Here is a 14,375-nt window from a genome sequence, read left to right as displayed (position 1 = left end):
TTTTTTTGAGACGGAGTTTTTTGCTCTTTTTACCCAGGCTGGAGTGCAATGGCGCGATCTCGGCTCACCGCAACCTCCGCCTCCTGGGTTCAGGCAATTCGCCTGCCTCAGCCTCCTGAGTAGCTGGGATTACAGGCACGCGTCACCATGCCCAGCTAATTTTTTGTAGTTTTAGTAGAGACGGGGTTTCACCGTGTTGACAGGGATGGTCTCGATCTCTTGACCTCGTGATCCACCCGCCTCAGCCTCCCAAAGTGCTGGGATTACAGGCGTGAGCCACCGCGCCCGGCCCCTGGTGATTTTTAAAAACTCTAGGTAGGGGAATAAAAGATGGAGGGAGAAAGGAGGTTGATTATCTTAGCATGTAATTCATTCCTATTTTATAAGAGAGGACAGGGTGAGAAGGTAGAGGTGGAGAGGACCCAGAGTTTATGTAATTTGCCTAAATTAAATAACAGATGACACAATTAAATAACAGCGTATTTGGGATTCAGATCTCTTTCTTTGACCAGACCTGTTTTGCCTCGAATTTCTGAAATTGGGTGTTATTTTAGCAAAATTTCTGAGAACATTTGAAGTTCTTAGATTTTATCTAAAGACTCCATGGGTTAATTAATGTTGATTGGATGGTTATATCCCACCTCTTTGGTATACTGAGTTTCACAATAGTTTTTTTTTTTGTTGGTTTGTTTTTTTCAATATATTCTTCCCTGAACAAGTACACTTTAATAAACAGTTTCCTAATGATTGAACTGGTAATAAAAATTCCTTTAAGATCCTGTAGAGGAAGAAAAGGAAAGCATAACTGTGGTGACCATAGTTGGTTTGTCGAGGACAGTCTGGGTTTACTCCTGTTTTCTCAGTGTGATTTCTAATAGTGCACCAACTCAGATGTGCCAAGGTTTGGAGAATAAGTTATATGGCCATCTTACATATGATCACAATTGCTCCTGTGGAGACACAGAAGTCTGAACTAAATTTTCTGTTCTTCATAAGAGCCTTTAAACTCCAGTCTTCTGGGGTTTTGGTATTAGAATATGTAGAAAAGTAGACAAGTGGAAGTGAACTGAGAAAAAGGTGGGATGTGGTGCTGAGAGGCACCTTTGCTGGGGTTCACTCCAGTTCTGGCATTATGAAGAGCCAGCCACAGTGCTTCCTCTTTTGCCTGAAACTAAAATGAAGGCACAGTCTGAGTGCAGAGAGAGTTCTGGGCATCAAGGAGGGTTGGTAGGCAGCATTGAAGGGGAAAGCAGCTTAAGATGATGGCGGCTAGAAGGACGTGGAGCCCTGTGGTGACCCATGTGTGGGTACGGGACAGTGTAGGTCCTTGTCTGTGCTCATTATCAGAGAAGCAGGAAAGCCACGAAGCATGGCTCAGATTTTAGGGATTATTGGGGTGGCACATTGTATTTCCATAATGGAAGATGGTAGGCGTTCCTACAGGAGAGTTTTTCTATGTGTTGGCTGGGTGTTTTGTCCCTGGATTTGGGATTGATTGTGCTCTTGTGGTCTTTCTAAGTTGCAGAAGGTCCCTGTTATAAAAGAAGATGACGAACCAGAGGAAGAAGACGAAGAAGAAATGGGTCATGCAGAAACCTATGCAGAGTACATGCCAATAAAATGTAAGTCTTTGGGATTTCTCAAATACTTACATCAAAGTTTTTTTTTATTTTTTATTTTTGTGTTTTATTTTTTATTTTTTGTTTGGTTCTTTTTGTGTTGCTTTGTTTTATTGTTTTTTTCCATGTAAATTAGAACCTTGTTTTTGGTCAAAGTCTTTTAAAATTCAAACTAAAGAACCTTGGATTTTATTTTAAGTTAATTTTGTTCATAGAAGTAGTGATTATAAATATCAAAGCTAATTGTAGAGATGTATAAAGCTATGATACATATTTATATTATATGTAGCTTGTCTAAAATTGTAAAAACATTGAAATTATAAAAATGATTTGTGCTATTTCAATTCTATAGTTTTTAATTAACTTTGTTTCTCCCTTTTGTATAACCATGATTTTTGTTTTTTGCAGCCACTATATGAAGTCGAAAATTAGGTTTTTAGTATTTGCATAATATTTTCACTTTTTTATTATAGGAAACAAATCTGTGTCTAGAATTTGTCTTTCACATAGTACTGGTTTCTGTAAAAAGCCAGTAATAGGCCAGGTGTGGTGGCTCACACCTGTAATCCCAGCACTTTGGGAGGCCAGGGCAGGTGGATCACGAGGTTGGGAGTTCGAGACCAACCTGGCAACCTGTGAAACCATGTCTCTACTAAAAATACAAAAAAAATTAGCCGGGCGTGGTAGCACATGCCTGTAATCCCAGCTACTCGGGAGGCTGAGGCAGGAGAATCCCTTGAATCCAGGAGGCAGAGGTTGCAGTGAGCCGAGATCATGCCACTGCATGCTAGCCTGGGCTGCAGATTGAGACTGCATCTCAAAAAAAAAAAAGAAAGCCACTAATAATACTATTTGACTTGAACTGTAATTCTCTTTTTATCAACTACTGATAGACTCCAAGATTCCATCATTCTTTTCTGGTCATGTATAATGAGTTTTAGGGGGCCTAGCTGAACTTCTGTTTTCTTTCTCCCGTAACTAATAATCATTTTGCAAACAGATTGAAAGAGTTGGGGCTGGATGTGGTTGCTCATGCCTGTAATCCCAGCACTTTGGGAGGCTGAGGTGGGTGGATCACAAGGTCAAGAGATCGAGACCATCCTGGCTAACATGGTGAAATCCCATCTCTACTAAAAATACAAAAACTAGCTGGGCGTGGTGGCTTATGCATGTAGTCCCAGCTACTAGGGAGGCTGCGGCAGGAGAATTGCTTGAACCCGGCAGGCAGAGGTTACAGTGAGCTGAGATAACGCAACTGTACTCCAGCCTGGTGACAGAGCAAGATTCCCTCTCAAAAAAAAAAAAAAAAAAAGAGTTTATGGCGCTTTAAGCCAGAGGACAGCACACTGAATCTGGACCACACCCTCTTTTATAGTAAATAGTTTTATTGGAAAGTAGACATATTAATTGATTTATTTATTCTGTGGCTGCATTGACACTGTAACAGCAATGTTAAGTAGTTATACGAGACAGAATGGCCTAAAAAGGCAAAATCATTCTCTGATCCTTTACAGAAAAAGCTGCCAGATCATTATTTTAATATATTCATGTTGTATATTTGGGAGACTTGGTTGTTTTATTTTTTTCTTGAGGCGGAGTCTTGCTCTGTCTCCCAGGCTGGAGTGCAGTGGCGCAATCTCAGCTCACTGTAACCTCTGCCTGCCGGGTTCAAGCAATTCTCCTGCCTCAGCCTCCTGAGTAAGCTGGAATTATAGGCATGTACCAACATGCCCAACTAATTTTTGTATTTTTAATAGAGACAGGGTTTTGCTGTGTTGGCCAGGTTGGTCTCGAACGCCTGACCTCAAGTGGTCCCTCCACCTCGGCCTCCCAGAGTGCTGGGATTACCAGCATGAGCCACCTGTCTGGCCCAAGTCTCTTTTAACCATATGTAGTTTATAAATCATTTTAGTCAAATATGGATAGTACTTTATCATCAGTGACTTTTTATAGAAGTCCAGAGTAAATACTTTCTAGTTTTCTTTGTTATAGGAAAAATATTGCAATAGCCGGTAATGAAACTAGCAATGTTATTACTTGCAATAATTATTTTTAAATTTTTATTTAGTAAAAATTGGCCTACGTCACCCAGATGCTGTAGTGGAAACTAGCTCTTTATCCAGTGTTACTCCTCCTGATGTTTGGTACAAAACATCGATTTCTGAGGAAACCATTGATAATGGCTGGTTATCAGCATTACAGCTTGAGGCAATTACATATGCAGCCCAGGTAAGCAATAATATTTCATAATTAATGTAATTATTATTTAATCCTATTCTAGATAACAGTTGTTTCAATCTAAAGGTAATTTTTCCTTGCATGAAAAGCTTGTAAATGTGATTTTTATGAACGTTTTACGTCTTGGAAAACTAAATTTAGAAGTATAGCAGAGACACAGATAGTGTATTTCTAGTGGAAATGGCAAATGTAATAACTTTCTTGGAATTTACTGGGACTATCTATTAAAATTAAAAATGTGTACATTGGCTGGGCACGGTGGCTCATATCTGCAATCCCAGCACTTGGGGAGGCTGAGATGGGCAGATTGCTTGAGGCCAGGAATTCAAGACGGTAACATGGTGAAACACCATCTCTACTAAAAATACAAAAAATTAGCTGGGTGTAGTGGTGTGGGCCTATAGTTCCAGTTTCTTGAGAGGCTGAGGTAGGAGAATCACTTCAGCTTGGGAAGTTGAGGCTGTAATGAGCCATGATCTTGTCACTCCAGCCTGGGTGATAGGAATGAGACTCTTTCTCAAAAAAAAAAAAAAGTTAGATATATATATATGTGTGTGTGTATATGTCCATTCCTAGGAGTGTGCTGCCTAGAACTGTTGGAACATATGCAGAAGGATATTTGTTATACCTTTTGTTCCCCCCAGCTGGAAAAGATTTGAGCATCCACATTGTTGGGGGATGATTGTATAAACTGTCATATTATTGGACTGTGAGGTGTTGTGTGGGCTTTTAAAACGATGTGAGATAGAGTTAAACTGTGGTCTTGAAATGATTTCAATCATACTCTGTATCTGTAAAATAAGTAATAACCAAAATAGGCATTTAACTTTATATTTTGTGTGATGTAAAACTTTTAATTTGGCTGGGCATGGTGGCTCATGCCTGTAATCCCAGCACTTTGGGAAGCTGAGGCAGATGGATCACCCTGAGGTCAGGAGTTTGAGATCAGCCTGGCCAACATGATGAAACTCTGTCTCTACTAAAAATAGAAAAATTAGCTGGGCGTGGTGGTGCACGCCTGTAGTCCCAGCTACTCAGGAAGCTGAGGCAGGAGAATCACTTGAACGCAGGAGGTGGAGGTTGCAGTGAACCGAGATAGTGCTACTGCACTCCAGCCTGGACGACAGAGTGAGACTCTGTGTCAAAAAGAAAACAAAAAAACTTCTTATTTGATTCTGCAAGTGTTGATAGGGGTATGTATGGTGGGCTCCTCACCAATTTGTTAACTTTAGTTACCTGGTACTTGGGAGAGTAGCAGGAGATAATATATAGTAAATATGGCCGGGCGCGGTGGCTCACGCCTGTAATCCCAGCACTTTGGGAGGCCGAGGCGGGTGGATCACGAGGTCAAAAGATCGAGACCATCCTGGTCAACATGGTGAAACCCCGTCTCTACTAAAAATACAAAAAAATCAGCTGGGCATGGTGGCGCATGCCTGTAATCCCAGCTACTCAGGAGGCTGAGGCAGGAGAATTGCCTGAACCCAGGAGGCGGAGGTTGCGGTGAGCCGAGATCGCGCCGTTGCACTCCAGCCTGGGTAACGAGCGAAACTCTGTCTCAAAAAAAAAAAAATATATATATATATATATATATATGTATTAAATATGTAGAAAGTATCCACATTAAAAGCCAAACTGCATGAACTTTAAGTAAAAATAAATAATGTTACAAAATATGTATACAAAACAAAAGACAGATAACATCAATATATTTGTAAAATAGTGTATGAAAGATTGATCACTAAAATACCTAAAGGATTATATTAATTACTAGCCTTTTGTTTTTCAGCAACATGAAACTTTTCTACCTAATGGAGATCGTGCTGGCTTCTTAATAGGTGATGGTGCTGGTGTAGGAAAAGGAAGAACGATAGCAGGAATCATCTATGAAAATTATTTGTTGAGTAGAAAACGAGCATTGTGGTAAGTGTTTAAAAATTGGCCTCAGAAGCTTTTATTAGTGAATAATTACTTTAGCATGTGGGGATGAGATTCCCCCTCCTGATCAAGACAGGGTCTCTGTCACCCAGGCTGGAGTGCAATGGCACATTCATGGCTCGCTGCAGCCTCTACCTCTGGGGCTCAAGTGATTCTCCTGCCTCAGCCTCCTGAGTAGCTGGGACTACAGGTGCGCACCACCATGCCCAGCTAATTTTTTGTATTTTTAGTGGAGACGGGGTTTCACCATGTTAGCCAGGTTGGTCTCAATCTCCTGACCTCGTGATCCACCCGCCTCAGCCTCCCTAAGTGCTGGGATTACAGGCATGAGCCACCGTGCCTGATTTTTGAGATGAGTTTTAATGAGTAGGGTTTTTTTTATTTTTTGTTTTAAGTGTCACGACCAGGCTTTATTTATTCCTGAATTCCATAATTACATAATTTGTATTTAATTTGTGCTTTTTTTATTTTGGCAGGTTTAGTGTTTCAAATGATTTAAAATATGATGCTGAAAGAGATTTAAGGGATATTGGAGCAAAAAACATTTTGGTTCATTCATTAAATAAGGTATGAAAGCTTTTTATTCAGTTGGTTATTCAGTAAATATTGACTCAACTATGAGATATCTATATAAGGGAAAACTTTGGACAACTTTTGGTTTTTATGTTACTCCACAAAAAGCATAGTGAGTGCAGCCATTTGTTGGTTTGTGGATTCCTGTGTGCTAAACACTGTGACAAGCAGTAACCATTCATGACATGTGGCTGTTGAGCAGTATAAATGACCACTCCAAATTGAGATGTGCTATAGGTGTACAGTGCACACCAGTTGATTTTCTCAATAATCAGTGCTATTTTTGTCTTTCTTTTGAAAGTTTACGTGCCATAAAGATGCAGTGTAGATAGGTGGCATACCTTGCACTATAGTTCACCAAATCCTGTGTGGTGTAGGTAGTTATGGCTTGGGCAGACTGGTATTTGTATTTGTACAGCTAATAGACTTGAGTTACCCGTACCTCTTCTCACATGAACACAATTTTGTAAGGTGAAAGAAAATGTATGCTAGTGTGTTTCAGAATGTTAAGATTCAGTACTGGACATGGTGGCTCATGCCTGTAATCCCAGCATGTTAGGAGGCACAGGCAGGTGGATCACCTGAGATCAGGAGTTTGAGACCAGCCTGACCAACATGTTGAAACCCTGTCCCTACTAAAAATAACAAAAATTAAGGCTGGGTGCTGTGGCTTACGCCTGTAATCCCAGCACTTTGTGGAGGCTGAGGTGGGTGGATCGTGAGGTCAGCAGTTAAGACCAGCCTGGCCAAGATATTGAAACCCTGTTTCTACTAAAAATACAAAAATGAGCTAGGCGTGGTGGTGTGCGCTCGTAATCCTAGCTACTCCGGAGGCTAAGTTAGGAGAATTGCTTGAACCCAGAAGGCAGAAGTTGCAGTGAGCTCAGATTGTCCCACTGTACTGCAGCCTGGGTGACAGAGCGAGACTCCATCTCAAATAAAAAAAAAAAGTGTTAAAATTCATTTAGCAAATCTTTCTTGACCTACTATACTATACATGAACCAATTGTTGGTGTTAAGGTTAAAATAGACTGATATGGTTCCTGGAAGTGCCCCGCTAGTAATTATTTGGAAATAGGTAACTGTAAATCTACTTCCCATGTGAGTCCTAAGTTGAATTCAGTGTTGCCCTGCTCATCAGTGGCTTGTTAGGATGGGTTTTACTGGATGGATTTGTAGCTATAAAGTACTGGTGTCTCGAATGACTTTATGCATTTCAGAACTAAAAGCATGCAACTGGCACCTAGAAATGTTTTTTTAATTCAGAGTAGTATTAGAAGGGCACATTAATAATTACTCAATTCTTTTTTTGGAGACAGAGTCTCACTCTGTCACCGGGCTGGAGTGCAGTGGCGCAACCTTGGCTCACTGCGACCTCCACCTCCCAGGTTCAAGCAATTCTCCTGCCTCAGCCTCCTGAGTAGCTGGGATTACAGGCGTGCACCACCACACCCAGCTAATTTTTTTTTTGTATTTTTACTAGAGACAGGGTTTCACCATGTTGGCCAGGATGGTCTCGATCTCTTGACCTCGTGAGCCGCCTGCCTTGGCCTCCCAAAGTGCTGGGACTACAGGCGTGAGCCACCGCGCCCAGCCAATTACTCAATTTTTTTTTTTTTTTTTTTTTTTTTTTTTTTTTATTTTTTTGAGACGGAGTTTCGCTCTTGTTACCCAGGCTGGAATGCAATGGCGTGATCTCGGCTCACCGCAACCTCCGCCTCCTGGGTTCAGGCATTTCTCCTGCCTCAACCTCCTGAGTAGCTGGGATTACAGGCATGCACCACCATGCCCAGCTAATGTTTTGTATTTTTAGTAGAGATGGGGTTTCACCATGTTGACCAGGATGGTCTTGATCTCTTGACCTCGTGATCCACCCGCTTCGGCCTCCCAAAGTGCTGGGATTACAGGCTTGAGCCACCGCACCCAGCTCAATTCTTATATATCCCTCAGAAATTAATCATGGTGTTTTGCATATAGTAAGTGCACAATAAATACTTGTAAATTGTGACATTTTTTCTTATGGGGGAGTTTGTCTGGTTTTCAGTATTCTTGGTGATGAAGTTTTTAAGACTTTGAAAACTGGATTTTTTTTTTTTTTTCTTATCACGATCTCAACTCTTATCTAGGCTGGAGTGCAGTGGCGCGATCTCAGCTCACTGCAACCTCCGTCTTCCAGGCTCGAGCAATTCTCCAACTTCAGCCTCTGGAGTAGCTGGGACCATAGGAATGTGTCATGATGCCTGGCCAATTTTTGTGTTTTTTATAGAGAGATGGGGTTTCACTATGTTGGCCAGGCTGGTCTTGAAATCCTGAGCTCAAGCGATGTATCTACCTCGGCCTCCTGAAGTGTTGGGATTGCAGGCCTGAGCCACTGTCCCCTACCAAAAACTGGATTTTTGTACTATAAAGTTGAGTGCTTGTGTTGTATATATCTATACAAAAAATGTGTGTCTCTTTGTACTTTTGTGTTTTCTGAAGCCTGTTATGGGCCTAACAAGAGTTGCTGCTTGTGAATGTTTGATAGGGATAAATGTTTCAGAGAGAAAGGTATACTAATTAAATTCTTCTCTTTTCTTTCTTTTAGTTTAAATATGGAAAAATTTCTTCCAAACATAATGGGAGTGTGAAAAAGGGTGTTATTTTTGCTACATACTCTTCACTTATTGGTGAAAGCCAGTCTGGTGGCAAGTATAAAACTAGGTTAAAACAACTTCTACATTGGTGCGGTGATGACTTCGATGGAGTGGTATCCTTTACCGAAAATATTTTTGTATTTTTTAATGACAGCAAAATTATAAAAGGGGAGACCTTTGGGAAACAGGAATCCTAAGATTAAATGAACTGCTGGAGTGAAAACTTTAATGATAAGCTAGAATATCCAAAGGGATTGGAAAGTTAATTCTGTTTTTTTACCTGTTAGGAGACCAGTATTTAACCTCCTGGTTTAGAAAAATGTTAATAGCTATGAGGAATGCTGAATACTGTATTCCCCCTTTGGGGATTAACATTGCATATTTACATAGCAAAATACCTGAAAAGACTAAGGGAAAGAACACTGTTAGAACTTAGTGGGCCCAGACTTCCTTGTTCACAGCATATCTCCTAACTGTCTTGCTTGAGAAACACCACTCTTTGAAATGCTGCTTAAATTGGTTACCAATCATGCTTCTATTTACACAAGTTACCAAATAATAACTTCTTACTACAGTGGGTTATTTTCTCTGTTTTACTTTAAAAGCAAATATCTGGTTTAGATAAATTCCAAATTCAGTGAATGCCTTTGAGGCCTGAGAGGGAGGAGGATGTAACTGGGGAAAAGCACGTAGGACTTCTTTTATATTTGCAGTCATAAAGTAGACAATCAGAAGGCCTTGGAATAAAAGTTAACTTTTCTTGAAAGATCAGAGACACTTAATACTAATGTGATACATTCCTTAATTCATTCCATTTAGATAGTGTTTGATGAGTGTCATAAAGCAAAAAACTTATGTCCTGTTGGTTCTTCAAAGCCAACCAAGACAGGCTTAGCTGTCTTAGAGCTTCAGAACAAATTGCCAAAAGCCAGAGTTGTTTATGCTAGTGCAACTGGTGAGTAGTTATTTATTTAAAAACATACATTGCAGGTTATTTTTTCAACTATAATTTATTTCATTTGTGGGTTTTTCAGGCGCTTCTGAACCACGCAACATGGCCTATATGAACCGTCTTGGCATATGGGGTGAGGGTACTCCATTTAGAGAATTCAGTGATTTTATTCAAGCAGTAGAACGGAGGTAATGCAGTTTATGGTATATACTGTTCTCAGTAGCAATCTAAGAAATGTATTACTCCTGTAGCTCGTTCTCTGTATGTTAAAGTTCTACTTTATTGGTAGTTACTCTATGTTTTAATTTTATTCAGAGGAGTTGGTGCCATGGAAATAGTTGCTATGGATATGAAGCTTAGAGGAATGTACATTGCTCGACAGCTGAGCTTTACTGGAGTGACCTTCAAAATTGAAGAAGTTCTTCTTTCTCAGAGCTATGTAAAAATGTATAACAAAGCAGTCAAGCTGGTGAGGAATTTTTCTTAATTCCTAGTGTTTATTTTATGTATCTCATAATGTGTCTGTTCGGTTTGGCAATTGTAATGCCTCCTGCCCATGGGAATGTAATTCTGCTATAAAACAACAAATGAGGCCTTATACAGTGGCTCACACCTGTAATCCCAGCACTTTGGAAGGCTGAGGTAGGTGGGTGGATCACCTGAGGTCAAGAGTTCAAGACTACCCAGCATGGTGAAACCTCATCTCTACTAAGATACAAAAAAGTTTAGCTAGGCATGGTGGCCTGCACCTGTAGTCCCTGCTACTTGGGAAGACTGAGGCAAGAGAATCGCATGAACCCAGGAGGTGGACGTTGCAGTGAGCTGAGATCGCACCACTGCACTCCAGCCTGGGCGACAAGGAGACTCCATCTCAGAATTTAAAAAAAAACAAACAGATGATACACTGTTTAACCAATGTAGTTTTTTTGTTTGTGGCAGGGTCTCTCACTCTGTTGCCTAGGCTGGAGTGCAATGGTGTGATCTCAGCTTATTGCAACCCTCACCTCGCAGGTTCAAGCAGTGCTCCCATCTTGGCCTCCTGAGTAGGAGGGACTGCAGGCGTGCACCACCATGCCTGGCTAGTTTTATGTTTTTTGGTAGGGACAAGGTTTTACAGTGTTGCCCAGGCTGGTCTGGAACTCCTGGGCTCAAGGGATCCGCCTGCCCTCGGCCTCCCAAAGTGCTGGGATTATAGACATGAGCCACTGCACCTGGCCTGACCAATGTTCTTATATTTCAGATTTTCGAAGTTTTCATTTTGTTAAGGTAATTCATAAATTATAGTCATTTATTTCAGTTGCATAGCTTTAAAAATCACATTATTTCCTAAAATGACTGCATTAGATAATAAGAAACTTGAGACAACTGTGCATCCTGAGAAATAAATTCCAAGTTACTAAAGATGATTTATTAGGTTAATATTAAATGGCCTTGAACTTGACATTATTTTGATTTAATTGATATTTTTAAATAACTACACTCAAAGATGAAATGTCTAAAATGTTGTTTGTGTATCTTCAGTGGGTCATCGCCAGAGAGCGGTTTCAGCAAGCTGCAGATCTGATTGATGCCGAACAACGAATGAAGAAGTCCATGTGGGGTCAGTTCTGGTCTGCTCATCAGAGGTTTTTCAAATACTTATGTATAGCATCCAAAGTTAAAAGGGTTGTGCAACTAGCTCGAGAGGAAATCAAGAATGGAAAAGTAAGTCAAATAACTCATTAAGAAATTCATTGTTTTTGGGTTATATTGCTTAGTTTTTGTGGATGCTGAGGTTTTTCTGCTTGTAAAATCTGGTTTTCCTAAAAAATAAATTTCTTAAAGTTATAAAGGAAATGCCTGCTTGGAGAATTTAGAGAGCTCAGAAAAGTATAACAAAGTAAACATCACTATTATTGGTCATCTGTAGCTGATACCACTAGTAACATATGGATGTGTATTGCATTAAGGTTTTTTCTTTTGGTGAATATCTACTTAAAGCATTAGGTACTACAAACTCTGCAACGCAGGGACTCCACTCATGCTTACTACTGTTTGTAATTCTGTCTCCTGCGTAAGGTTTTGACACATAACCTGTCTCAAATATACAGAAGAAATAACTAAAACGAATGTGTGTTTTATAATAATGAGGACATTGTTGTTTGAAATTTTTGTTTAGCTAAATATTTAAAATATGTCTTGGTAAGAAGCCACAAACATTATTATTTGTAACTAACATGTTTTCTTTTTTTTCTCCAGTGTGTTGTAATTGGTCTACAGTCTACAGGAGAAGCTAGAACATTAGAAGCTTTGGAAGAGGGCGGGGGAGAATTGAATGATTTTGTTTCAACTGCCAAGTAATGTTTTTGTTTTTCTTTTTGAGTTCTTTCTTAGATTGGTTCCAATGTGGGCATTTCCTGGAGACAAAACTTTTGATTCACCTACATAATCTTTAAGTTTTCTTGATCTGAGTATTTGGAATGTGCTTTTCTGTAACAGTGTATTTATTAGAAAACAGTAACAGAAATCTCATAATCCTCAAATGTTAAGCATTTTGCCAGTATTACACAGAGTATATGACTTAACAGAAGGGCTTGATTTTGTTTGTCTTGTACATGTTGGAAATGTGTGACAGCTTGGTTTAGTTTCAGTTTTAGCATTCTGTATTTGAAATTACCATTATCCGCAGGATCAGTAACTATAGTTTGTCCTAATATAATGAAGTCTCTTTTATACGTTGGCTGAGCGTGGTGGCTCACACCTGTAATCTCAGCACTTTGGGAGGCTGAGGTGGTCAGTTCGAGACCAGCCTGGCCAACATGGCAAAATCCCATTTCTACCAAAAATACAAAAATTAGCTGGGCCTGGTGGCACTCGCCCTGTAGTTCCAGGTACCCATGAGGCTGAGTTAGGAGAATTTCCTGAACCCAGGAGGTAGAGGTTCCAGTGAGCTGAGATTGCACCACTACACTCCAGTCTGAGTGGTAGAGTGAGACCCTATCTCAGAAAAAAAAGAAAAAGCAACTCTACTTTACAAGTTGAGAATTAAGCATGAGATCTTCAAAAAACAATGCCTGCAATGTTTTAGGTGTTGTTTTAGTTTGCTTAACCTGCAAATTCTAACTCGGTAGTAAATTAAGCAAAGTAAACTTGCCACTTCACTATTTTGTGCCTTGAGATGCATTCAAATGCTCCTTTTAAAAGCAAAACATAGGACTCACTCCTGTAATCCCAGCACTTTGGGAGGCAGATCACTGGTGGTCAGGAGTTTGAGACCAGCCTGGCCAACATGGTGAAACCCCGTCTCTACTAAAAATACAAAAATTAGCCAGGCATGATGGCAGGCACCTGTAATCCCAGCTACTGGGCACATTGAGAGGAATTGCCTGAACTTGGGAGGCAGAGGTTGCAGTGAGCCAAGATTGTACCATTGCACTCCAGCCTAGGCAACAAGAGCAAGACTCCCATCTCAAAAAAAAAAAAAAAAAAAAAAAAAAAGTTGACCAGGCATGGTGGCTCATGCCTATAATCCTAGCACTTTGGGAGGCCAACGCAGGTGGATCATGAGGTCAGGAGTTTAAAACCATCCTGGCCAAGCTGGTGAAACCCTGTCTCTTGTAAAAATACCAAAGCTAACTGAGCCTGGAGGTGGATGCCAGTAATCCCAGCCACCCAGGAGGCTGAGGCAGAGATTTGCTTGAACATAGGAAGTGGAGGTCGCAGTGAACTGAGATCGCACCAGTGCACTCTAGCCTGGACGACAGCAAGACTCCATCTCAGAAAAACAAAAAAATGCATACATCTGCTAATATATATTTTTCTGTACATAATTGCCCAGAACTACCCTGTCTGTAATGGCAGTCACTCATCACATGTGGCTATTGAGCAGTTGAAATGACTAGTCCATATTGAAGTGCTATATGTGTGTACTAAGCCAGGTTTCAAAGACTCCTGATAATGTAAAACTTGTGTTGCTATGGTATATTTGAGTTAAATAAAATGAATTACTAAACTTAGTTCCACCAGTTTTTTTTTCCTACTTTTTAATGTAAGCTACTAGAAAATATAATAATTTTTATAATTATGTATGTAGTTTGACTTGCATTCTTATTTAGTTGGACAGCCTTGAGCTAGAAAATTAAAATTTATTTGAGCTCGTTTATCAGTATTTTGTAAAACTGAAGGTGTATTTCGATCTGTTTCATAAGACTTTACATATAATTATTTTGTCAACTGAAGCAGTAATTGTTAATTTGTTGCTTTTTCTCTCCTACAGAGGTGTGTTGCAGTCTCTTATTGAAAAACATTTTCCTGCTCCAGACAGGAAAAAACTTTATAGTTTGCTAGGAATCGATTTGACAGCTCCAAGTAACAACAGTTCACCAAGAGATAGTCCTTGTAAAGAAAATAAAGTAAAGAAGCGGAAAGGTGAGTACTTTTTTT

General features: G+C 40.0%; 1 protein-coding gene across 1 annotated transcript in view; it reads left to right on the top strand.

The window, feature by feature from the left end:
• Positions 1–14,375, top strand: part of SBNO1 (strawberry notch homolog 1) — an 80,033-nt gene that overhangs the window by 29,853 nt on the left and 35,805 nt on the right. Inside the window, exons 6-16 of the mRNA XM_037744183.1 lie at positions 1,526–1,622; positions 3,688–3,848; positions 5,647–5,780; positions 6,272–6,362; positions 8,953–9,114; positions 9,821–9,956; positions 10,036–10,141; positions 10,269–10,422; positions 11,475–11,657; positions 12,192–12,289; positions 14,209–14,360. Coding sequence (XP_037600111.1) covers positions 1,526–1,622; positions 3,688–3,848; positions 5,647–5,780; positions 6,272–6,362; positions 8,953–9,114; positions 9,821–9,956; positions 10,036–10,141; positions 10,269–10,422; positions 11,475–11,657; positions 12,192–12,289; positions 14,209–14,360 — 1,474 coding nt within the window. The remainder of the gene's footprint in view (positions 1–1,525; positions 1,623–3,687; positions 3,849–5,646; positions 5,781–6,271; positions 6,363–8,952; positions 9,115–9,820; positions 9,957–10,035; positions 10,142–10,268; positions 10,423–11,474; positions 11,658–12,191; positions 12,290–14,208; positions 14,361–14,375) is intronic.

The sequence above is a fragment of the Cebus imitator genome, unplaced genomic scaffold (genome assembly GCF_001604975.1).
Source record: "Cebus imitator isolate Cc_AM_T3 unplaced genomic scaffold, Cebus_imitator-1.0 Scaffold169, whole genome shotgun sequence".
Taxonomy (NCBI): Eukaryota; Metazoa; Chordata; class Mammalia; order Primates; family Cebidae; genus Cebus; species Cebus imitator.
Note: the sequence above shows the minus strand (reverse complement) of the source record. Positions and strands in the feature narration are given on the sequence as shown.